Source organism: Cnephaeus nilssonii, assembly GCF_951640355.1.
Source record: "Cnephaeus nilssonii genome assembly, chromosome: 4".
Lineage (NCBI taxonomy): Eukaryota > Metazoa > Chordata > Mammalia > Chiroptera > Vespertilionidae > Cnephaeus > Cnephaeus nilssonii.
This window is the reverse complement of record NC_137075.1, coordinates 72,112,458-72,137,819: the sequence shown is the minus strand read 5'-3', so window position 1 is coordinate 72,137,819 and position 25,362 is coordinate 72,112,458. Positions and strand designations below refer to the sequence as shown.

Genomic DNA, 25,362 nt, shown 5'->3' with positions numbered 1-25,362 from the left:
GTGCCTGCTTGGATCCAGGGCCACTCTTCAGAGTCCCATCTTCCTGAGGCCTGGAGGGTCAGTTCTTTCTGGGTGACTACCTGTCTCTCGTTACCAGAAACCCTCCATTCCTTAAGTTGATACATATGGACATGTCTGTTAACAGGCATACAAAAGTACTTAAGTAGTGCTACCTCTGGTTTCATCTGCCGCTATTCCTACATTTACACTAACTCCAGCCTAACTGAATCACCTTTTGCACAAACATGCCCTGGGCTCATTCCCATGCTGCTGCAGCCTGCCAAAACCAAGCTCCAAAAATCCTCTCCAATGCCATTGAAACCAGGAAGTCTGTTAAACTAAGTATAGCAATTTCTTCAAAAATCCACAAACTTTCATTAAACAGCTAGTATCAGAGAAGAATTAGGAAATATAAATAAGCAAAGGGAAGAAAAATTGCACCACCCCAAGAGATTCATTGTGATATTTTTGGTTATCTCCGTGTGTCTGGAGGAATTCTTGGGCCCCATCATTTTTCTGATCTCTCTTAAGAATTATGGAATCACGTTCATTTTTTTAGGTAATAAGAATTCCAATCTAGTTGGATGTCAAAAACTTCAGCATCTTATTTTCTTTAAAGCTCCCTCCCTCCACCTCTCTTCCCCCCACTTCACCTCCTTCAAGTATGCTGTAGGCTGGGGAAACCCACTATGGGGAGAGGTGTTTCTGTACTTGATTGCTCTGCCTTGCTCCAGTAGGGAGGCCAAAGGAGGTACAATGTAAGGGAGCAGAAAAAAAGACGAACTAACCTGGAGTGGGTGCCCTCAGGGGTGTGGCCAGTGTTAAATGCCCACTCTTTCCCCCATGGAGAACTTTGGTGAGTTCCTTGCCCAGTCCTCCCCCACCCCCCCACACCTCCCACTGGGGACTTGGCTACAGATCCCTTTACTTGGGCTATTCCTCCTCTGGCTAATGGCTTTGCAACTGCCCTCCCAGCTCTTGGCTTCTAGCAGTCAGCTCTATGTCATAGTCCCCTTGCTTCTCCAGGCTGGCGTCTTGAGCAGCGTCCGTGTCTGGCCCATAAGAAACATGCATTTTTGCCTTGCTGCCATTGGGGAGGGTACACGTCACTTTCTCTGCCATCAGGGTCAGCTCTCAGATGTGGGCCCTGCGTACCTCTCTGATCTCATTTTGCCGTATTCTCTTAGCCCACGACACCTGAGCCAGGCTGGGCTTATTTTTGTTCCTCAGTCACACAAGCTCAGGCCTTCTCACTCGCTGTAGCTTCCTCCTGGGAAGATTACCCACTTTCCCTCTCTCCCCGTATTCTGGCTGGATCCATTCTGAATGGTAAATGTTGCCTATCACAGAGGCTTTCTCTAATCATCCATCCTAAGGTAACAACATATTCACCATCATGTCACCTCGGTGTTAATTCTCTGCACAGTACTTACCACCATCTGATATTTTTCTAATTTATGTAACTGGTCTGATGAAGGACACTCAAATGGAATAGTCTAAGAACAATTTTGTGGTTGTTTTTAAAAAACCACCTCTCTGTCAACCTCTCTTTTTACCTCTGGTTAGAAAGCTTCCTTGATGTTATACTATTTTCATAATATTTCAGTTGCATGGTTGTTAAAAGTGCCTTTTCTGTTCATTTAAAAAAATTCAATCTCATATTTGCTTCCAGCCTCTTCTCCCCCTCAGCACATGCTAAACGTATAGCTCAAGGGAAGCAGGGTGTGGGATGGGTGTCTCCCTTTCTTGCACTGCCACCACCACCACCCCCGCCCCCCGGCCCCGAGGTATTGGGGAGGAAAGGAAGGAGACAGAAAAGATGTTAGCTTAAGTGACTGCCCACAGAAAGTTGACTACTAGTATATTCTCCTTGACCGATTAGATTACCTTTGCATGCTTGCACGTGCTGCTGGTAAGTAGGTTGCTGTTCTTTCGCTTGTTATTGCTTCTCTATTTAACACTGGTTCTGAGTACCAAGAGTAGGGCAGGTATTCAAATGGTTCTTACCCAAAGGCCATCTTTTGGATCTTTGGATGGCTTTTTGAGGTATCTTTAAGATGACTCTTTCTACAACTTTTGTTTTGCTTGATGATTTCTTCCCATTTTCTTAGTTTTCAATGTATTCATTGCTATTTTTCCCCATATACCCTAACAGATTAGTCAAATGCCCAGCAATTTTTAAAAAAAATATGTTTTTATTGATTTTTAGAGAGAAGGGAAGAAAGAGAGAGAGAGAGAGAGAGAGAGAGAGAGAGAGAGAGAGAGAGATAAGTCCATGTGAGAGAGAAACATCGATCATTTCCTCCTGCATGCACCTGACCGGGGACATGTGCCCTGACTGAAAATTGCAACCTTTCGGTGCAAAAGATGATGGTAAACCAACTGAACAACACGGGCTAGGGCGTTCCTTATATATTTTAAAAAGATAATTGTATATGGTATGTATCCAATTTTAGGAGTAATAAAATGTATACATTCTCCATTAAAAAAACTTCATAAATCTAATTAGTTTCATCATATTTTTCTGAGTGCATATATTATGATTTACTTAACAATTCCCTTATTGTTTGATATGTTGGTGGTTTCCAAAACTATTGCTAGAGATATTTTGGTGCAAAAACACTTTTTCTATGCTTTTGATTATTTTCAAGAGTGTTATACTGAACTGGACTCCCAGCAGCTATGAACATAGGAGCCTTGCCAACATTGAATACTTTTATTATTTAAAGTATTGCTTAATTTGATTACCAAATAGCTATCTTCATTTTTAAAAAATATATATTTTATTGATTTTTTTACAGAGCGGAAAGGAGAGGGATAGAGAGCTAGAAACATAGATGAGAGAGAAACATGGATCAGCTGCCTCCTGCACGCCCCCTACTGGGGATGGGCTCGCAACCAAGGTACATGCCCTTGACCAGAAACGAAGCTGGGACCTTTCAGTCCGCAGGCCGATGCTCTATCCACTGAGCCAAACCGGTTAGGGCCTATCTTCATTTTTAAGTTTGCTTTTCTTGGATGACTAAAGAGACTTGACTATTTTCTCACATGTTGTTAGCCAACTACAACTGTAAATTGTATAATCCTATCCTTTGTCCATTCATCGACTGGGGTGTTAGAATTTATTTTAGTGAGTTTTCAACCTAAAGGGTGTCCCAAAAAATGTATACACACTTTAACAGCTGATAGCTCAATTTTAAAAATTAAATGTATTTTAATATATAGTTTTAGAGACACCCTATATTTATTAATCCTTTATCATTTTTTTACTGGACATTTCAGCTTCCTTTTTATTTTTGTACATTTTATGTTTTAAAATTTTTATTCATTTGCATAATTGGTCTGTTGATTGGGTGGGTTGTATGTGTGTTTGTGTGTGTGTGTGAGTGTGTGTGTGTGTGAGGTAACTCACTGATTTTTAGTTTAGAAAGTATACCCACGCCCAGAGATTTGACAACTCTATATGTATGTTATCTTATCACTTTATGACTATCCTTGGATTTACCTAATTATGTGACATAAAGTATTTAAATTATTTATGTACCTCAACAAAGATTTTAACATCACCAAAAATATTTTCCCCAATAATTTGGAATGCCTCCTTTAAAAGGTATTCAATTCTTATATGGGATTGTCTCTTTTTCTAAGATAAGAATCCTAATACATTGATATGTTTGCCATTTTTTGTGCCTCAATCATAGTGATAATTTTTGCAGCACTATAAAATGTTTTCAAAACTCATAAGGCTAATTTCTTTTTACCTTTATTTTTTTCAAATATTGACTTATTATTTTCATGTATTTATTTTTTAAGGTGAACTTTAAAATAATTTTGTTCCAAATCTCATTGGGACTTAGGGTATAATTGTGCTAATTAATTATAAATTAATTTGGGAGAAAATGACATCTTTAAAAACTTCAATCAAGAAAAACCTTTTTTTAGGTTTTTTATTTTTCTCAGTAAGTGGTATAATTTATTTTCATATTGGTAGCACACACTCCTTGTTGAAGTTTCTGGGTATTTATGCTACTCTGGCTCTAGTCATTTGATTAATTATGAGATTACTCATAATAATGGATTGACTGACCCAGAGATGGCCGTACTGTTGAGCCTCATTGAGACTGGAATATGGCTTGGGACTTGGAAGCACCCAGCTCTCGCTCTATGGACAGTTTTCTAGTTTTCGTATCAAAAGCAGAAGTTGGTTGATCTTTTGCCAATAGCATATTAAAGTATCTCCCTGCCTAGTTCCATGTTCCTGCGGTTGAACCACCTAGCCATTTACTTGTTACTCTTTTCTCATTCTCACTGCTTTGGCTTACTCAAAACCAATTTGACTTCCCTTCACCCATGGCCCATCTTGGCCCTTCCTGCCTCGCAGCCACTCTCACATTATTAATTCAGATTCAGTTCCCTTTACAATCCTCAGGCCTCTGGGTGGTAACGGCTCCTGGCTTCGCTGGCTGCAGAGTACCACATCTTCCCTTGTTAGTTTCCTTCAGCCCTGCCCACACCATTGCACACAGTCCAGAGAATTGCAATGTGGTACATGGCTGGCCTGGCACCTGTTCCAGGTCTGGCCTGGCCAGGACACGCCCAGCTTCCAAAGGTGAGAGTCCTGATAATGCTGGAGGTGAGAGATGGAATCTCATTACTGTTCTTCTAGCCTGTGGCCCACTCTGAGAAACAGAATGGTGCCAGTCCAATAGAACTGGAGGAAAATGGATTCTTTTCAAATGATAAACTTTTTACTTACAAAAAGTTACAAAATGTTTCTCCTCCTCCCCCCTCTTCTTCCTCCTCCTCTTCTTTTTTTTCTTCTTTTGCCATGAGTGAGAACTGTATTGCTCCAAGCACTTTACATGAATGCCAAAAAGCACAATCATCTCAACTTCTCAACTAATGCACTGCACAGACGCTTCCCAGGTTGCACCTTCAGCAAGACAGATGCATTTCAGTGGCAGCAGCTGCATTTGCTTGAGCTTCCTCAGCTGCAGCCCTGGGCACACTTGGCACAGCCCGGGGGGTAGCAGGAGCAGCGGCTTTTTCAACATGTTTTACAGTTGCAAGTTGTGCATTTGCAGTCATCTCTACAGATGCATATTCCTCCAGAAAAGCAGGAGCATTGCCTGGGGTCCATGGTCCAGGCGTCTGAGAGGCTCTGTCTGTGCTGGAGAAGGGAGCCTCTACAAAACATTTCTAATAACACAATATAAAAATTTAAAAGTGTATAACTGAAAGGTTAAGCACAAAAGAGTGTAAAATTCAAAGATTAACCGACGATAAAACAGATGCCCATGCGCTCGTTTTTCCAGCCTGATTACCACATATAGAAGCCCTGGGAATGGTGGTCAGCACTAGCTGAATAGCATTCGAATGCTCCAGGACTTGCGGATTATCTGCAAAAATTTGCTTCTTTTTTCCATGTTTTCCCAAGCCAGTGCGGTTATTAGACTTCCAGTGTCAGGCTCTCTGACGTTTCAGGGTCTAATGGGGTTGGCATAAGTTGACATGAACAGCAGATACAAATAGCAACCAAGCAGTGAACGTGTGAAACTTTTATTATTGATTTTTAATAGCCTCCCATTTTTCTTTAAAAAAAAAAAAAAAAGAGGCAGGCCCCCGTTTAGCTACTTTACTTCTGCTGAGACATGGTTTTGATCTACTCATAAATAACATGCGTTATGGGACCAAGGTACTCTGGGATTCCTCTTACCGTGGGGTTCTGCTGACTGCTTTCTCTCTCGTGTCTCCCCACTTGTGGACTTGCCCTCTGTCGCTGAGTGTCCTTGCATATGTCACACTCAAACCCCGGAGGGACAAAGAATCTGTGTGGTCAGCAGGAGGATGCTGTGCTGCTTTGGCGGAGCATTGGCCAGCTGCCCCTCCTCAGTATTAGTGTAGATGGGATACATTTACAAAAACGGGGCTGAATCTCATGGTTTGACTTGGACAGTTCCCCGAAAAATGTTTACCCCAAGACTGCATCTGCCCCTCATTAGAGTATGAGTTCTCCTGGACAAATATTGCCCAATGCTATGCTTTCTCTGCTATGCTTTCTGTGGCCTGCAGTATTAAAAAGTCTTCTCTGACACCTTTCTTTCTCTCACCATGGTGTCCAATCAGTCGAATCCTGCTGAACTTCTCTCCCAAGCACTATTAAATATGTCCACTCCTTTCTCTCCCAGCTTCCTCTGCTTTAGCCAGAGCCACAGCCACTTTTGCCAGGACCATTGCTGTGAGCTCCTTGCTTCCGATTTCATGATCCTAATCAGGGTCTTGGTGCACAGTTGGGCAGTTTGTATACTGCACTCAGGTGGCTGGCCCAGGAGGTTGGTGGGGTTGAAGAACAGCCTGCACTCCTGTGCCCTGGTGTGGACCTCTGTTTATCTGGAGAGAATATCTTTGTATTAATTAATTCAAATAAGTAAAATGTAAAGTTCAATTCCTCAGTCATACTAGCCACATTGCAAATGCTCAATAGCCACACTTACTTGTGGCTACAGGACTGGACAGTGCAGATAAAATTTCCACAATTGCAGAAAGTTCTGTTGGACAGAACTGGATAGACTCTGTTTCTAAACCATTTGCTGTGCAATTTGCTAGTGTGAGCAATCTTTAATGGAAATCTAAACATGTCCTTCTCTTGCTTAAAAGCCTTCAATGATTTCTGCTTCCGCTAGCAATGATCAGTTAGCAGGGAGTGAATCAATTTTGTGGGTCACAACCAGTATTAAAAACAAAACAGCAAAACAGAAAAAAAAGAAAGCACGTATGAGTCTTAGTATTGTTTGATGAAATTTTTGTTTCAGCTATATCTGTATCTCCTTGTCTCTATATCCAGATGTCCATCTCCCTATATTTCAGAGTCTATATGATATTCTACTTGGTTGCAATGGAAAAAGTCACTAAGCTTTCTTTTCTTTCTTTCAACTCTGTGTCTTTGAATTGTCTCCTTTGAGCTGACTGCTGATCCCACCTTCTCTTTAGACAACTTTATCTAGACAACTTAAGAAACAGGAATCCTGCCTTGAACGCTCCAGGGCGATCTGCGTGCCCTCTCATAACTCCCCGCAGACTTCCCCTAACGGGGTTAGAATTCTGTCATGATTTATTTAGGTCTATTGCGGACAGTAAACTAAGTTCTGTAAGTGCAAGTATTACCTTACTCATATTTGTATTTCAAAGAAGAAGCACAGTACCTGGAACATACTAGGCTCTCATTAAAAAAATATTTGTTCAAAGAATTAACACGGTAGGGCAGGAAAAATCAATCAGCTGTGCGGACAATATAGGTGCGACGCGGACTTCTGCCATCAGAGGGCGCCGGCGCGCCCGGGCCAGTGCGCAGGCGCGCTGGGAGGGCGGGTGCCGCGGCGGCGGCGGCAGCGGCGGCGGCGGCGGTCTAGGCTGTGGCCGGGGGAAGTGAATGGTTTTACCCAGAGGGCCCTGCGCCGCCTTTCTCCGCTGGCACCGCCGCCGCTCCCTGCTCCTCCTCCCCGGCCATGGCGTTCACGTTCGCGGCCTTCTGCTACATGCTGGCGCTGCTGCTCACCGCCGCACTCATCTTCTTCGCCATCTGGCACGTGAGTAGCCGGCGCCGGGGGTGGGGGGCGGGGGGAGGGCGACGCGGCGGCGCAGCCTCTTCTCGCGCCGGGCCCACCGCGGTCGAGGTGGCCGTGGACCCCCTAGGTCTGCGCTCCGGAGAGCGGGGCGGGGCGGGGCGGGTGGCGCAGGCCGCGCCGCCGGGGTCTGAGCCCTCGCTCCGCAGGCCCGGGGCTGCAGGTCGTGGGAGGGACGGGCGTGCGGTGCTGCCACGGAGGCGCCCGCCGGTCCCGGCGCAGGCCGCGCGCCGCTGCTCTGCTCCCCGCTTGTGGGTGGGGCGGCCGCCGTCCTGCCGGCCCTGCGGACCCCGCTTCCAGGCGCGGACGCTCGGCCGGCCCACCGCACCCCCGCACCCCCATACCCCTACATCCCCGCATCCCCGCATCCCCGGGGAGGACGTCACGGGCTCAGAGTCGTGCTGTGTACTTAGCGGAAAGGGAGTTTTCCGAATTATTAATACAGATTGATTTTCTTTTCGGGTTTCGGCAGGAGCCTGGCCCTGATGAGATAGTTGTAACCTGTTTGAGATGAAGTTCCAGCTCTGCTTTCCAGCACTTGTCGGGTGCTCTTCTAGTAGAATCACTGTTTTCGGGTTGTTTGCTAGTGAACTTTGATGCTGGATTGATTGCTCTGTTGACCTCATCTCCGAACTTTTCCCCTAAATCATACTTTGACCGCCAGTTTCTCAAGAGACAGTTCCCAACCACCTCTGTATTCTGGGTAACTTGACTTGGTAAAGGTAGTTTTACTTTGATTTTGAAAATGCTCAGAAACCTTAAGCTTTCAGGGACCCCCCCTCCACCCCCCCCTTTGCTAACATGCTGCAGGATAGAAAGCACATCCTTACTGATCCCGGGAAGGAACCAGTAAGTTCCCCGTGACATTAGTTCTGCAAGAGATTTTTAAGGAATTCTGTTCCTCTAGCGCAAGATGAGAAGCAGCCTTCAGGGAATCCGCATTCATTAAAAATGTATCTTGTATTTGCTTCTGCCACTCCCCCGTCCCCCCTGTCGTCCAGTATCTTCCGGATTATTGGTCTTAGTTTGGATGATTGGGCATGTTCACTGGAATGTCAATTTTAAGTCGGGTTTTATACCCATAACAAGGATTTGTTTAATGGAACATAAAGTGACAGGGTCATTGAAAGAGCTGCAGTGTCTTGTGCAAAAATAATGTCCAAGGTAGAGTGATATCACAAACCCATTTCCTTTTGCTCAAGAGTTCGATTATGTTTACAATTGTTAAGACCTCGACTGTTGGTGTAGTAGGGAATGCTTATGTAGGAACCAGTAACTTCAAGAGCATTTTAGGCTCTTTGGTGGAAGAACACGAAGTACAGATAATTTGGGAGGTAGACTATCTCCATCTTAGTACTAAGCCCCAGTGAAACTGAAACGCGGTTCCCTTCTCTCTGTAGATGTGGATTTAAGTCACTTCCTGCATGATGGGTGCTCTTTGTTTTCTGAGTGATGAGGATTTTTAGAAGAGAGCTGTGGATGGCTTTTTTACACTTTGAACCAAGTCGTGGAAAACCTGAACTGTATTTTTTAAAAAATGGGTAATTTAGTTTTAGCTTTGAAATGAATCTGTGTCCGGGTAGATATAATTTTAAGTCCTATTTTAGAACTTAAAAAAAAATTTGTTTGTATTCCACATATTAGTGGAAAGCTTTTATCCTTAGGGATTTCTTGGTAGTTCAGAGGATTATACATCCTTTGGGAACAGATTCAGAATTCTAAATAAATAAATAAACACACAAACAAATAAATAGTTTTAATTCTCCAGAACCTTCAGTTTATTCTCTTAGGTACTTTAAATAAATTTCAGAAGACTTCATGTGGAAGTTTCAAGTATAAATTCACAAAATCCTGTTTAAATTAGTCATATGGTAGATTTTTAAAAAAATATATATTTTTATTGATTTCAGAGAGGAAGGGAGAGGGAGAGATTTAGAGAAATAGCAATGATGGGAAAGAATCATTGATCGGCTGCCTCCTGCACACCCCCTACTGGGGATCAAGCCCGAAACCCAGGCATGTACCCTTGACCAGAATCGAACCCGGGACCCTTCAGTCCGGAGGGCCAACACTCTATCCACTAAGCCATACCGGCTAGGACTGGTAGATGTTTTTTTAAAAAAATATATTTTTATTGATTTCAGAGAAGGGAGAGGGAGAGATAGAAACATCAGTGATGAGCTGGGTGTTGCCTTGGAGGTTGGGATGGGCTGCGCCTTCGAGAGGATCAACATGCCTTTGGCTAGAGATTTACTACATCCGTCCTAGGAAGAGGAAAAGAAAAAACATAAAAAGAAACGGCTAGTTCAAAGTCCAAATCCTTATTTTATGGATGTAAAATGTCCAGGTTGCTACAAGATCACCACGGTTTTCAGCCATGCTCAGACAGTGGTTCTTTGCGTAGGTTGTTCAACAGTGTTGTGCCAGCCAACAGGAGGAAAGGCTAGACTCTCGGAAGGGTGTTCATTTAGAAGAAAGCAACACTGATGATCCACACAGCTTCCTGAATTTGGGTTATATCACAACAAAGCCTTATCAGTTTAGTAATTCTAGTTAATCTACCAGGATAATGTAATTACATTTAATTTTGTAAGTATACAACAGTGATCTCCTATTTTGGTGTCAATTTTTCAATAAAGTTTTGATTATGGGAAAACAAAACAAAACAAAAAAACATCAATGATGAGAGAGAATCATTGATTGGCTGCCTCCTAATGCCCCACACTGAGGATTGAGCCCACAACCCAGGCATATGCCCTGACCGGGAATCGAACTGGTGACCTCTTGGTTCCTGGGTCGACACTCAACTGCTGAGCCACACCCGGCTGGGCACTGGTAGATGTTTTTTATGCTGATCGTCACTTCTGTCAGTTCAGTCCTAATTCATGTGATTAATGCTCTGTGGGGAATAGAGTTGGGAGCACAGGTTTGTTTGAAAGCTAAACATTCAGAAGTCATTCCCTAAGGATGTACATCAGATTTGAAGATAGCCTGAATTGGGTAGTTTGGTATTTTTAGGGATTTATCTGTTTTTATTGTGTTTGCACTTCTGTGGAAAATTTTGTGAACATCTTTGTCCAGACACACAATCACAAAAGATTTGAAATCACAAAAGATTCTTAATAAGAATCTTTTGAGAAAAGTTTTGGAAACTAGCTTATAGAACTTAAACAGAAACCCATTCATCATCATACTTATTAAAAGATCCCTTGAAATCACCTGAAGGAAATGTTCAATTAAAAAAAAAGGTCAGTTTTAAGACATACGTTTTGGACTCTGCTGTTAAATTGATCTTGTTTTAGGCAAGTAATTGTATTTGTGATTATGGTTCTTGTCTTGAACTTTATTATTAAAATGCATTGGGGATATGACAGAGCTAATATCAGGTGAGTGACTAATGCCCATAAATGATCAGAAGTTAGTATCTTCTAATTGTACATTTATATTTTTAACATTTATATATGTTAGGAATCATTAGCAGAGGAAAATGCCTTTTGCTGAGTCCTGTACTTTTTTTTTAGCATAGGGCTATTTTTCTTTTTTCCCTTTTTACATTCAATAAATATTGATTAAACACTTAAGTATGTGCCAGGCACTCTTTAGACCCTAAGGCATAGCAGAAAAAAGCTTTGCTTTTATGGAGTTTACATTTCAATTATTTTCCTTCTATTCCTATTTTAGTTAGAATTTTTATTAGGTTAGGTTGGTGAGTTTTATAACATCCTAGAAATTAAAAAAACACATTTTTATGAAGCTAAAAACCTTAATAGGGAAATAAACCAGCATATTGAAATCTAGAAATATGACTCCATTGGTTACTGGTAATATTGAGTAACACTGTCACATACTAGTATATAAAGATGCTATTTGTAACCCACCAAAGGGCAGATTAGGTTCTGTTCCCCAGGTAACTAGTGCCAGCAACTAAAATATCTCCCCCATAAACGTGGTGCCTTTGACTTCTTGTTTTGACACCTATCTTAGCATCACAAAGTGGTCCATTACCCCATTTTGATTTGTTAGTACATTTTAACTTTGAAGCTCTGTGTTTAGTGACCCTACATGTTAAAGCCACAATTCTCTAGAGTCTGGACAAAAGCATTTTTGCCATGCATTTTAAGTGGATGCCATCTCTCTCCCCTTATCGCATTTATAAGTGTTTCACTCTTCACACTTTGAAAAACTGGCCTTACCCGGCCTTACCCTTACACAGTCTTTAGTTTGGTGACCAGGTAAAATGACCTGCATGAGTTCATGAACGGAGGTCAGATTGGTCACTTTTACAGTGGCCTTGAACAGGACTCTGCTCTTGCCTGTATGGTGCCTTCAGGTGAATTGGAACAAGATACCTCTTGGGGCAAAAGAATCCTTCCTCCTGAACAGATACAGCCTCTGGGTGCCGAGTCTAGTGCAGAGCCCATGCCAGGGTGCTTGGCAGCAGGATTATGGGCTGGCCAGGAGCCCTTTGTCCTGTGCAGAAACTGCGCTCCTGCATGTGGTGGTCCTGCCCGTGAAGTTGAATAATCCCCAGTTTCTCTACTTTGAGACCATTTTTTGCATTTCCAGATCGAAGCAGGACTTTGAAATGTATGTGTTGGGGCACAAACGGGAACAAACTGAAGCATTCGAGTCTATCTCTAGTGTCCCATTGAACACTGTGATGAGGGTGGGGCATGCACAGATGATTAAAAACACTTCACCCTGATGGGCACAGTCTGGTGGGAGACACAATCTGTATGTAAAAGTGTGAGGGATGCCATATTGGTAGCATTATATAGCCCTGTGCTCTGTAGAGATTTGACAGATAGGCACTTATATCTGCCCAAGGGATGAGTTGACATAGGAAGAAGGTTTTTTAGGATAGAGTTTTGATGAATAGTTGTGGCTGGGACGAAGATAATTTCAAGTCAAAATAACTTGAAAGAGGCATAGAAAACAATTGAAAATTGAAGGTATTTATCACAGTAATATCAGATCATGTTAATGATAATAATATAAAAGTGTTTTCAGTTCTTTAAGTCTGATTCTAGTTACTTATTTATTAGCACATAATTGAGTTTATTGTAAATCAGTGTACATGTAATGTTTGCTTTTTTATTAACTCTATTCAGTTATTTGATGATGGGGCAGGTTTGTTGCATCTTTTTATTAAAACAAGAGGTCCTAACTGTTTAAATTCTATTTTAGATTATAGCATTTGATGAGCTGAAGACTGATTACAAGAATCCTATAGACCAGTGTAATACCCTGAATCCTGTAAGTTATAATATCGGAGTTTTCTTTAGATTTTAAAACCATTTTTGCTTTTAACTTGATATAATTTGAAAATGGCCAATATTCTCAGTAGCATGGTATATTTGTATTTTTTGAAACAGACTTAAAAATATTCTTTTTCCTGTCCTGCTTGACTGTTCTGACTATTATTAATCTGCTGGTGATCTTGTCAGCTGTCACACTAACATTCTTCCAATCTGCTTTTTACATTGTCGGCCAAAGACAGTTGAAAAGGTCAAAAAGATTAAAAGAGTCAAAATTGCATTAAAGGTGTGTACTGCTTTTTAGTTTAATGTTTTCCTGCTACATTCATTTCATGGGGAGGGTTAGGGCATTTGTATTTGTAAAATGTTATGTTCAGTGTGCTCGTTCATATGCTTGTTGAGGTTTATGCTTTCATGAAATGTCATGTTTTATGCAAATGCTTGCTGGCCCTGCCAAGTAGGGAAAGCTGTTAAATGCTTATGCATTTTTTAAAAAATATTATAATAGCTATAGGCACTTCTATGTTGAATTATTTGGTACAATGTTTGACAGTTGGTTAACATAAAATGACTTGAATGGATGGTAAGATTATTTACCTGTTGTTACTTGGGAGTCTTTAGTATCCTATCTAGTTTTATCTTTAATTATGTCTGCTCTGGAATTAATTCTGTTTCAGCTGATGTTTATTCAGAGCGTTTTAGGTAGATAGCTCTGTTCTTTGGCTCTGGAATCTTGCAGTAATGCTGACCTATTGACTCATACTGCCAGAATTTTGTGGATAATTTGTATACAATTATCTACATAGTTGTTTCTAATACATATCCACTATAAATTTCTAAAACAGACCTGTCTAATACTAGGTTCTGATGGGTTTAATTATAATGTAGCTCCATTGTGCTTGGGGATTCTCTCTATATTTTTACTTCATTTACTTACCTCATTTAGAAAGATTCCCCTTTAGCCTGTAGGTTTGATTTTACCTAGCTGGTCAGAAACTGAAAGGTGGTTTGTAAGAAAGCATTGGGTACTTTAAGATATAGTATACTATAATTCATCTTTAAAAATTACTTCATGAAGATGAGAGCTTGTGTAAACTTCAGTTGTATAATGCCGTAATTCACTAGCTTACTAGAGGGATTTTATTTGGAAAAGGATCTATAACTGATTTTCAACCAGTATGTAGCAAGAGTTTTTAAAACATGCTATATATGACTATTTAATCAGGGGCACTGACCTCTTCTTCCTTAGATTGTCAAATAAAAAATGACAACAGATAAAACAGTAGCCATCGGTGTGAATGAATCAAAATTATAGCTTTTTTTTTCAGATAGGCAAAATATATCTTTTTTAGTGTGCCACAGAATTTTAGTAATTAGTTTATGTGTGCCACAAGTTGAAAAAGGTTGAAAGTTGCTATTCTATAAAGTTAGTTTGCTACTTTATTATTGTTTCTTAGATAAATATGAATGATGGAATAGATTTCTAGTTTGGCTTTAAAGACTGTTAAAGTATGACGAGTATATACATTTAAAAGTATTAGCTTACTAATTGTTTCTCTGCTCTTATGAAACAAAATATAAGATGACTGCCTTTTCATTGGAAAGTAATAATGTTCATTGGAAAACATCTTAACACACTATTACAAGAAATTTAGAAACTGAAGTTTCTCCTTTTGACATATGTTTAATATTAGTATTCTGTCTTTGGCTTTTCACTACTTCAAAAAAGCAAATCGTGATGAGAATAATAATAGCTGAAATCAGATGAGTGCTTTCCTGGGTCCCAGCCTCTGAGCTGAGCATCTTATCTTGGGTTTTGTCATCCAGTTCTCCTGACAGTTTATTTTCATGAATAGGAGAGTAAACAGGCTTATCGAGATTAAAGCACCTTGCTCAAGGTTACACAGCTAAGGTATAACCAGAATTTGAACCCAACAACCTGATTGTTAAGCTCATCCTCTTGTATTTTCCTACTTTACTATAAATTTAAGAGGGACTAATTTCACTTTAACATATGTGATTTCTGGCTTTTCTTAATGGAAAGAAATTCTCATTTAGAGAAGATGTGTTTGGGATATCCTAATGCTGCAATATGTTGGGAGGAAGTTTTTATACAAGCACAGGTTGTATTTCGGATTGGGTGCCGAAAATTAGCTTAATAGCAGTGCATCTGACAGTTTTCCCTATTAAAGTTTTGTTTTGACAATTCTGCCAAAGTATGAGGGAAGACAAATGAAATTATTTTTAAAAATGTGAGCCTTAACTAGAGAATATATTGATTTGTATGTATCATTTCCGCCATATTGCATGAGGTATTTTTTTCTGGAAGTTTTTGTATAAATGCTGTTTCCTAAGTGGAATAACTTTTATGTCACTTATGGGAAAATTTTGTCATTAAAGAACAATCAGAGAGGACTGGTTTTTATGATAGGTGCATAATAAAAGTTTCTGGACTTTTTTTTTTGAGAAGGAGGAGTGTGGCATTTGTTTCATATTAGAACTGGTAGAGTTGCAGATTATTTTCACTGTCACTAAAGTATATTGTTTAAGGTCAGTAGGGATCATACTTTCAAAATCATTCTCTCCCCATACCTCAGCCTGTAAGTGTAGGGCAAAAACTTGGGTGATAATTCATATTGTTAGATATTAATGGGCTTTTAGAGGGCCAATTTTAATTATCTTTATTTAAAAGAAAAATCCCATAATTTAAACTAGGATTGTAAATAGCAGCTGTAGTAGAACTCCTAATAAAATGTCTTTTTTTCTTGGTTTGTCCTGGTTGTAGTCAGAGTTTTAAAGATTTCCTATGGACATTTTCTTTAGCGACTGTAGATGTTTAACTTTGATGTTAAATAAATGCTAGCTTAAAGGTTCATGCTATTTACAAGTTTATATACTTAAGTTTGTAGAAAATACCTGGTTGGTGGTGTGGAAAAATTAGTTTTATTGGGATTTCATTTAAAATAATATTCATTAAAAACTTCTCTCTGTACCTTTAAATTAGAAAAGGTAATTTGGCAGTATTAGAAAATCGGCTTGAATGTAGAGTATAACTCTTATTTCTACAGCTATGGTTTCCCCTAGGAAAGATCTGATAATGTTGAGGATTCATATAATTTGGTATGATGCAAACATTTGAGAAACTGCTTTGCAGCTGTGATTTACAGGAAGTTCTTTGGCTGCAACTTGCAATGAAAGGTGTTATTTTTAAAAAAAAATATATTTTTATTGATTTCAGAGTGGAAGAGAAAGGGAGAGAGAGATAGAAACCTCATTGATGACAGAGAATCATTGATTGGATGTCTCCTGCACACCCCACACTGGGGATCGAACCTGTAACCTCAGCATGTGCCCTGACCGGGAATCAAACCGGGACATCCTAGTTCATAGGTCGTCGCTCAACCACTGAGCTAGCTGGCCGGGTGGTGTTGGTATTTTTATTTACAAAGTCATTAGGCTGAAATCTTTAGGATGAGAAAGATAATTTAAAACAAAGCATTAACTCCTGGTCATTTTATAAAAAGCATTTTGCTTGAATTGATTTTTCCTCACTTAATACTACCTACTACCAAAAGATTTATTTTGTTCTTAAGTTCTGAGCTTCTACTGGTCTGCACTGTCTTTCATTGGAAAGCAGACTTAAAGAAACAGGAAGGCCGTGTACAAATGGAAGGGCAGGAACTGGGGAAAATTCTAATTTCTTGGGTCAGAGCTGTCTTTTCCCTCCTACATTGCAGAAAGCACATCATTTGTATTTGTGCATATTAGTATTCTTTCCTTCCTGACTGTGCTGAGATTATTGGCTGTTGGCTTTCCATTGAAAAATTACTTTGTGGTAATGTGATGTGGTTTGTTAAATACTGTATATGTAGCATTCTGGGTTACTGTTAAAGGCTTAAAAACACTAATGTGTAAACTTCTAAAGGGGAGTTTTGTTTTTGTGGATTTTTTAAAATATCATGTTGCATGTGATCAGATATCTCATTTTTGTAATTTTATCATTTTTTAATAGTAGAAAGAAAAAGTATTCCAATTGATCAGCAAATAACTAAACAATCATCTGGGTGGTAACTTTGTATAATATAACCTATTGCTTTAAGAATTTGAGTTTTAAAGTTTAGGTTTTATCTTATTCTTTTAGTGCAAGCTGTATCCTCTTATCCACTTGCTTGCAATCCTGCTTTGGTAAAAGTTAAATATGGGGATGAAACTCAGTAGTTTCATCTTAGAGTCTAGGAAAACAGTAATTTTTCATTATGGAAACTTGGTTGCCACCTGCTTTCCAAGTTAACAGTTGACTGAACGCCCAGGCGTTTTGATAACTGGCTTGTGTTTTTCTTCCAGCTTGTACTTCCAGAGTACCTCATCCATGCTTTCTTCTGTGTCATGTTTCTTTGTGCAGCAGAGTGGCTTACCCTGGGTCTCAATATGCCTCTCTTGGCATATCATATTTGGAGGTAATATTTAGATATACTTCTAATACTTTTCCTAGTTAAATTATACTGTAGTTAATACGGTTGTCTTACTTGCTAGTTACCTAAATAAAAACTGGAAATTAGTTGGCCTTTATTTTAAAAATAAGTGGATGAGCAAATAACTGATTTACTACACTTCTTAGACTCTAGAGAGTTTGCTTTATTACTCTTGAAAGGTGTTTTTTTTAATGAGGTATAACTTACATACAATACTGTGCAAAGTCTGAAGTGTACAGCTCAATGAATTCATCCGTATGTATACACCCGCGAAACCACCACCAGATCGAGACATACACCAGCTCCAGCCCATCCCAGTCTGTTACCCCTGTGCTTCCCAAAGAGAACTACTGACTTCTAAAACCTTATATTAATTTTGCCTTTCTTTGAACTTCATATAAATTCAAACTTTAATGTGGTTATTTATAAAAGATATTCATATTTCATAACTTTTAAAAGTTCTACTTGATCTACATAGAGTTGAGTTTTTTGTCTTAGATGTAAAAATGACATTGCCCTTGATTTTAGGCAATATATACTGAAGAAGTGTTTAAGAGTAAAATGATATCACATCTATAGCTGAACTCTGAAATGGTCAAAAAAAGTATGCATATTTAGAGATAAAATGAGAAAGAGAAGGATAGAGCAAATATGGTAAGTGTAAACATTTGGAATGTCTGGGTGAAGTGTTCTTGTACCTTTTCTCTAAGTAAAATTATGTTAAAATAAAACGTTAAATCTTATATACTTTTTACAGTTATTCCTATTTTTCTTGGATTTCTGATAAAGTGTAGAGGAGACCAGATGTGACTTCTTTAGCTGTCCTGTTCTGCTCATTTAGGGGCTGTAGTTTTAAAATTAAGATGATGAAAGGAAAGAACTCCATCTCTAAAAGTATTCTTTCCTATGTGGACCAAACATTAGGGAAAAAACCCTCCTTCCCATCCTGAAGGTTTGCTCCCTTTCTGAGTGGCTGATAGACTGTGTTTATTACAGGTATATGAGTAGACCAGTGATGAGTGGACCAGGACTCTATGACCCTACAACCATCATGAATGCTGATATTCTAGCATACTGTCAGAAAGAAGGATGGTGCAAATTAGCTTTTTATCTTCTAGCCTTTTTTTACTACTTATACGGGTAAGTTTAAAAAATAAAATAAAAATGTGATATTTCACTTTGCTGTCTAAAATGTTTGCAGGCATTATGATCTTAACACCTGAGAATCCACTTGAAGAATAACTCAGTGTCTTGAATGGTGGTAACTGGTAATGACAGTGCACACCAGCCAGTTCACATGGAATGTGAATATACTGGTACTTGTCAAAGCAGCCAGCTGGTGTGCTGTCAGAAGCAGATAGTTTGGCCAGGCATGCTACTTTCTGAGTTTTCAGGTTCATTCAGTTAGTGAAGGACCATCCTCATTCTTTATGGTAAGGTGATGGCATTGAGAGGATATGGCTTGGTGAGTTTGGAAAAAAAGTCTCGAGATTGTGTTTAATTTTTTTCTTTCTATCATGCTTCATAAATTGTATATGCTGTGCCCTTTATCTTGTAGTTTGATTAATCTAAATTGGATGAATGAAAAACAGTTCTATCTTATAGGATGGTGTAATTATCAATTTTCTCCCCTTCCTACCATGATAGATTCATGTCATTCCTTTATACTAGGGTTTCTCAACCTTGGCACTGTTGACATTTTAGGCTGGGTAAATCTTGGTTGTGGGGAGCAGTCCTGTGCATTGTAGGATACTTAGCAGCATCTGTGTCCACTAGCCAGTAGCACCCCGCCCCAGTTGTAATAACCAAAAATGTCTCCTGTGGGGCAGATTGCGCTGCATGAGAAGCACTGCTCTGAGTGTACTGTAGGTGAAATAAAATGGCTGCTTATTAAAACTAGAAAAGGACATTGTCAGGTGGAACTATAACTTTTCTTTAAGTGGTATAAATAAACTTTTCTCATCTTTTATTGCTTTATATTTAGCTAGAGAGGGCTTTCCATCTGACTTTCAAAATCTGAGGGAAATTAGCTGTATGAGATGTAATTGTTATAACTAGCTTCCATTTCCTCCTACTTGTTACTTGAAAACTTGCTAAGTATTACATTGTAAGTTTATATTCATGTTCTCTTTATATCATATGCATTTCCATTGTAGAAAAGGATGCATGAAAGGCTTGACTGGAATATGCCTTTAGAGGTTATAATTGTGAAAATGAGTATCTCTTTTACTGTTACCTACAGATGTCACTCACATGAAACAAAGCGAATCAGTTCTGAAAAGTGAAGTTCCGTGTGTCATCCCAATTTCTTGTTTTTAAGTTTCTGTAACAAATGTCTAGAACAGTGCTAGCATATAGTAGACACTTAAAACTTTACTGAAAGAAATGAATGATTGGATAAATCACTGGAGATGTACAGTGTTGGAAAATGTTCACCAGGAGGTGGTGGTACTAGGACATTGATTTCCGTTTTAAATTGAGTTTGCTCACCTCCTTGGTTTGCGTTTTCATTTAGAGATACATGGTTCTGAAGCATGCTCTGCCTATATAGCATGTAGAATTGTCTGGCAGTCTTTAAGCCTAAATCAAATGGATATTGCTTTTCATTTTGCTTGTTTGTCCCCTTTTCTTTCCTTTTTTTTTTTTTAATCCCTGTTGCTGTTGCCTAGAGCCTTTCTCTAATGGGAAAGTTCCTTAACTGACCATTCCTATCTGTAAAATGGGGTTAGTAATAGTACTCACCTCTTAGGACTGCTCGGGGCATTCACAGAGGTCATATATGAGGACCTGACACGGCCCGGCAGGAAGTGACCCCTTGGAGACTCACTTCTATTAATAGACTCAACTCCCACGTGTGGTATTTTGGGTTTCTCTAAGCTCAGGTCCCCCATTGAACTTTCAGCTGTGCTCTTCTACTTGCTAAAATGGGAAAGGAATAGGGAACAACTATTGCACCAAGCTAAGTCCTACCTTAGGCAAAAGTCCATAAATGCCAGTTAAAATCATGTTTGAACTTGTTGGTCTTTTTATGTTCTGTGATGGTGTGATACCACAGACTTGCTTGCTATATGGAACAGACTCAACTTTTTGGCGCTCTTAGTTTTTATAATGAGGAATGTTTGAATTAACAGCCTTTTCCTTCTTTTCAGCATGATCTATGTCTTGGTGAGCTCTTAGAACAACACACAGAAGAAGTGGTCCAGTTAAAATGCATGCAAAAAGCCACCAAACGAAGGGATTCTATCCAGCAAGATCCTGTTTCCAAGAGTAGCCTATGGAATCTGATCAGTTACATTAAAAAATGACTCCTTATTTTTTAAATGTTTCCACATTTTTTGCTTGTGGAAAGACTGTTTTAATATGTTATACTCGGATAAAGAATTTAAATGAATTACGTATAAATTATGTAAAGTGATTACCTCTGGTGTTGACAGGTTGGAACTTGCACTCCTTAAGGAACAGCCATGATCCCTTGAATGATTGCATTAATTATTGTCCTTAGTCCATTGGAAGCTTTTGTTTATAGGAACTTGTTTTGGTTTTAATGAAATGCCATCTAATTACAAATAGCTGTAGATGACCAGGTGCTTCTGATGAACTGAAAATATATATTTGATCTGTGGGAAACTTCATGGGTTTCCTCATCTATCATGTAGATGATTATATAAGGATACATTAAAAAAATAAGAAGAGTGGGATTTTTTTCCCCTTTAACTTGAATATTATCCCTGTATATTGCATGAATGAGAGATTTCCCATATTTCCATCACAGTAATATACTTGCTTTAATTCTTAAGCATAAGTGAATATGATATAAAAACATATGCTGAATTACTTATGAAGAATGCATTTAAAGCTATTTTAAATGTGTTTTAATTTGTAAGACATTACTTATTAAGAAATTGGTTATTATACTTACTGTCCTAATCTGGTGGTAAAGGTAGTCTTAAGAGTTTGCAAGTACTTCAGATTTACAAAACGGTATGAAAGAGAATACTGTATAACCGCCCTGCTGTTCCTTTAGTGCAATACAATAAAATTCTGAAATTAAGACTTTCAGTGCATTGTTTTAAAGATTACAAATAGCAATTTCATAAACTTGCTTAACCCACAATAAAGACATATTACTGTCAGTTTTTAAAAAATAGAGAATTACATTGTTTTTTTGTTTAATACTACGTCTGGATCTAAAAAGGAAGATTTTTAAGTGACTAAGCACATTACCTTCTGTTGTCACTTGTCATGATTCATAACCATTGATGGCACAACAGTGTCATTTTTCTTACCAACTTAAAAAAAATTGTAGCACTAATAAGTTGTAAATTTTTTTTTGCCTTTTTCAAACAGCAGGTTTTAAGATAAAATGACTTAATTTTTGTTTAGTCAGTTAAATTATGGCTTGCATATTTTTATAAGCATTTTTGTGTTGCATTTGGGATGAGGATTTTAAGGCAATTGAAAATAGTGTAAGTGGATAAGTTTCTTAAACAATGAAAACCAATATATAGAAATTGCATATAATGATCAAGGGTGTTTATGGATATCTTTGTAGAAATCTATAACTCTAAGAAAAATGCTTCCTCTCGTTTGGGAGAGTAGCTGTCACTGTTTGGGATTGGGTAATGGAGGAGAATATGTTGAAGAAGAGGATGTAGAAACAGGAGAATGAGAAGAGTCACACCATTTCATAATGAGAAGTTTTACAGACCTTGTATATTATAGCCTGGGGAACACCTCGAGGGAACTGACTGTTGGTCAGTTCCTGCAGTAAACTAGTTGCCAAGCACAGCTAGGTATTGAAAATTCATGCTCTGAATATGAAGTCTCATTCAGTTTAAGATCCACCTGATTATATCAGTACCCACTCCTGATTTTTCTTTCTTGTTCACAACTACTTGTGATCATGAGAGACCCGGCCAAGTCTATCCACCAGATAGGTTTCCTGGGCTTTCATAAATAATCCTGTCCAAGTATTTTTAAAACCTTTATAAGTTTTAACAAATATCCTTTATTTAATAATATATTCTGGAATATTCAGGACTAATGCAGGGTATACTGGTTGCGATTTGTGGAAGCCACCTTCTCATGCTTTAAAAACTAGATGTGGCCCTAGCTGGTTTGGCTCAGTGGATAGAGCGTCGGCCTGCGGACTGAAGGGTTCCGGGTTTGATTCTGCTCAAGGGCACATGCCCGGTTTGCGGGCTCGATCCCCAGAGGGGGATGTGCAAGAGGCAGCCAATCAATGATTCCCTGTCATCACTGATGTTTCTATCTCTCTCTCCCTTCCTCTCTGAAATCAATAAAATGTATTTAAAAAATAAAAAAAAATACAACAAAAATTAGATATGTAGTCCTTAGCTGACTCCTCAAAGATGATTGATCGTGAAGGTCACCCATCTTGGTGGTAGGTTGTTAGTTCCTAGGCATGTAAGTGATTAGAACATTGAGTACTTGGATGGTCTCTCAATATCTACTCATCTTTACCTTTTCTAGTGTTTTATGCAATTTAATCCCTTACAGGAGTAAGCAGAAACAAAATTGCATTTGACAATATCCTATTAACTCTTTCCTTGCTCTGAATTTAATTTGTGCCACCGCGCCCCCCCCCCCCATTAATCTGTTTTGTTTTTGTGTTAATCATCACTAGATACTTTTTCCATTTATTTTTAGATAGAGTGGAAGGGAGGGAGAGGAGAGGAGGAAAGAAGAGAAGAAACATTGTGAGAGAAACATTGATTGGTTGCCTCCCACATGAACCCGACTGGTAATTGAACCCGAGACCCTTCAGTGTGCAGGCTGATGCTCTAACCACTGACCCACATTGGCCAGGGCCCAGTTAGCCTTACTTATATTATTCTTGTAGGTCCAGTTGAGGCATAGTTAGCCTGGGTTATAATCCTTTCAGTAATCCCTCTGCAGACAGCTGTTTAAATACTCTTTTTTTTCCTTCATTGTTACAATTACTTTTGTATTAAGTGCTTTATCTCTAAGAGGTTTCCAACTCATAAACCATTACTGTAACACATTGTGACTTACGTTTACACTAACAGCTCTTTGTTGCTATGGGTACTATAGATTCTCCTGAGTTAGAAATCTTATATAACAAATGTAGTCTGTTTAGGAGCTATTCTCTTGAGTCATACTACTATATCATGGCATTATGTCCCTTTAGAACTAAGGAAGCATAGGTGTAGAAACTTATTTGAATGCCAGTATCTGAATTTTATTAGTGGTGGTTCTTGGTTTTCATAGTGCTCACCTCATTTCCCCACCCCCATCCCAGAGTAGAGGAGAGTTGGCTCCCAGGCTATATACAAACTGCTCATTTGTTTGAAATTTAAATTATTTTCCATGAGAAGGGGGCATGATAGGAAATGACCAGACTGTCCACTTTTGACATGTATCAGGTATTACTAAAGCATTTGAGAAACACCATGGATTAAACCATGAACTGTCAGACCTACCAGTCAGGTTCAGATACCCTGATAATGGTCTCTCACAAAGCAACAAAGCACATGCAGATTGCAGTGTGTCTGTCTCTTAAAGGTTCAGTATTTTTCATCTTGAGGACCACTCATGTTAATAGCTCTCATAACAGCTCTTCTCTGCTCCTCAAATCAACATTTTTTTTTTTTGGAAAATTTCAGATATTTGTGTAGAAAGGAAATAGAGCTGTAGATATACTTTGAAGCTAGCAAAATATTTTTATTTTTTTTGTACAACACTTTTCTTTTCCTCAGGTTATATGTTTATGATCAGTGTTCATGGAATGGTATTGCCATGGTGCAAATAACGACTTCCGTTGTGTCTGTTATACCCGGCAGGCGGCTGGGCTTTCATCTTAAGTGTGGCTACAGCGTAGCATTGTGATACATGGAGCCCATTCAAGTACTGATCTGTATTTTAAAAGTACACATCTAAGTTTACTTATTTATATAATGTAATACCCACAAATGTGCATCTCCCAATCAGTTGTACAGTATAATTATAAATCAGAAATTCTGATAGCAAAAATATTTTAAAACATTCTTTTCAAAGGGGAAAGACAAAAAATATTGATAGTGTCTAGTAATGTTCATGAAAGTACTCATAGTCATTCTTTTTTTTTTTTTTATTGTTTAAAGTATTACACATATTAGTACATATATCTCCTTTTTTTCCCCCATTGACTTTCCCCCAGACTCCCCTACCCCCTGTTGCATGCCCTCATCCCACATAGTCATTCTTTTTGGAAACTAATGTTAGTCTCAAATAACTTAATTTCTTTTGCTCAAACCAATCACTGATCTGTAGTCAGACCAGCAGCTAATGAGTCTCTGGGACTAATATATAGCTCAGAAGTTGGTTCTGAACTAATACTCCAGGGTGACTTCACCAGCAAAATGTGGTTCTATTTCTGGATATGTTGAGTAGCTTTTGTAGAGCAATTTTGTTAAAGCTAAAGCTAAATGTTTAAAAGGGGTAAACAGCTTTGCTGTTTGTTTGGTTTTGGAAAACAGTATTAACCCTTTGCACTCGCTTGCTTTTTTCTCAATTCCTGCTACCGATGCTAACCGTGTCGAGTCACACTTGACATCCGAGTGCAAAAGGTTAACAATATAAGGTGATCAATCTATGGGATGAGAGTGAATGTCTTATCCTACATTGATTTTATTAATGCACATTGTGGAAGTGAAGATGTAGTGAATATCTTGACATGGAAAAGAATGAATAATTTTATTGTTCAATGGTTTTCTAAACATTGCATTTCTTTGATTACCATGCTTATATATTCTGGAGAAGAAAAGTTCTTAAATAATAGATTGATGACTGAGTAGACCCTAAAACTACTAAGAGAAACATAGAATGTAGTTAGCTATTTGTGCTCAAGGTTTGTTGAAATCTAAGTTGACCTTAAAGGTGCTGTACCACCGTCCAAAGAAAATGCCGTTAAGTAGTCCTACCTTCCTAGAGCTTGCGTGATTTTGCTTTTGTATATTTAATAAAAACCATCTCAAATGTTTCCTTGTG

The 25,362-nt window shown here is 38.8% G+C and overlaps 1 protein-coding gene and 2 pseudogenes across 3 annotated transcripts; 2 read left to right on the top strand and 1 right to left on the bottom strand.

Annotated features, from left to right (window-relative positions):
- Positions 1-948: 948 nt before the first annotated feature.
- On the bottom strand, positions 949-5,140 carry LOC307098289 (metallothionein-4-like; annotated as a pseudogene). Its single transcript has 2 exons — positions 4,963-5,140; positions 949-1,052 (listed from the first exon to the last, which is right to left on the bottom strand). The product of its transcript is annotated as a metallothionein-4-like (transcript).
- Positions 5,141-7,388: 2,248 nt separating this feature from the next.
- On the top strand, positions 7,389-25,354 carry CNIH1 (cornichon family member 1). The gene is made up of 5 exons (XM_079767569.1): positions 7,389-7,586; positions 12,810-12,878; positions 17,225-17,337; positions 18,349-18,492; positions 20,502-25,354. The coding sequence occupies exons 1-5, from the start codon at positions 7,506-7,508 to the stop codon at positions 20,527-20,529; spliced, it is 435 nt and encodes a 144-aa protein (XP_079623695.1). The 5' UTR covers positions 7,389-7,505; the 3' UTR covers positions 20,530-25,354.
- Positions 7,644-12,803, top strand: LOC307097469 (small ribosomal subunit protein eS27-like; annotated as a pseudogene). Its single transcript has one exon. The product of its transcript is annotated as a small ribosomal subunit protein eS27-like (transcript).
- Positions 25,355-25,362: the final 8 nt, after the last annotated feature.

Coding starts and splice junctions, on each gene's coding strand:
- CNIH1 (XM_079767569.1), top strand. CDS start 7,506: ATGGCGTTCACGTTCGCGGCCTTCTGCTACATGCTGGCGCTGCTGCTC. Junction 12,879..17,224: donor AGTGTAATACCCTGAATCCT/GTAAGTTATAAT, acceptor TTTTTCTTCCAG/CTTGTACTTCCAGAGTACCT. Junction 17,338..18,348: donor TTGGCATATCATATTTGGAG/GTAATATTTAGA, acceptor TGTTTATTACAG/GTATATGAGTAGACCAGTGA.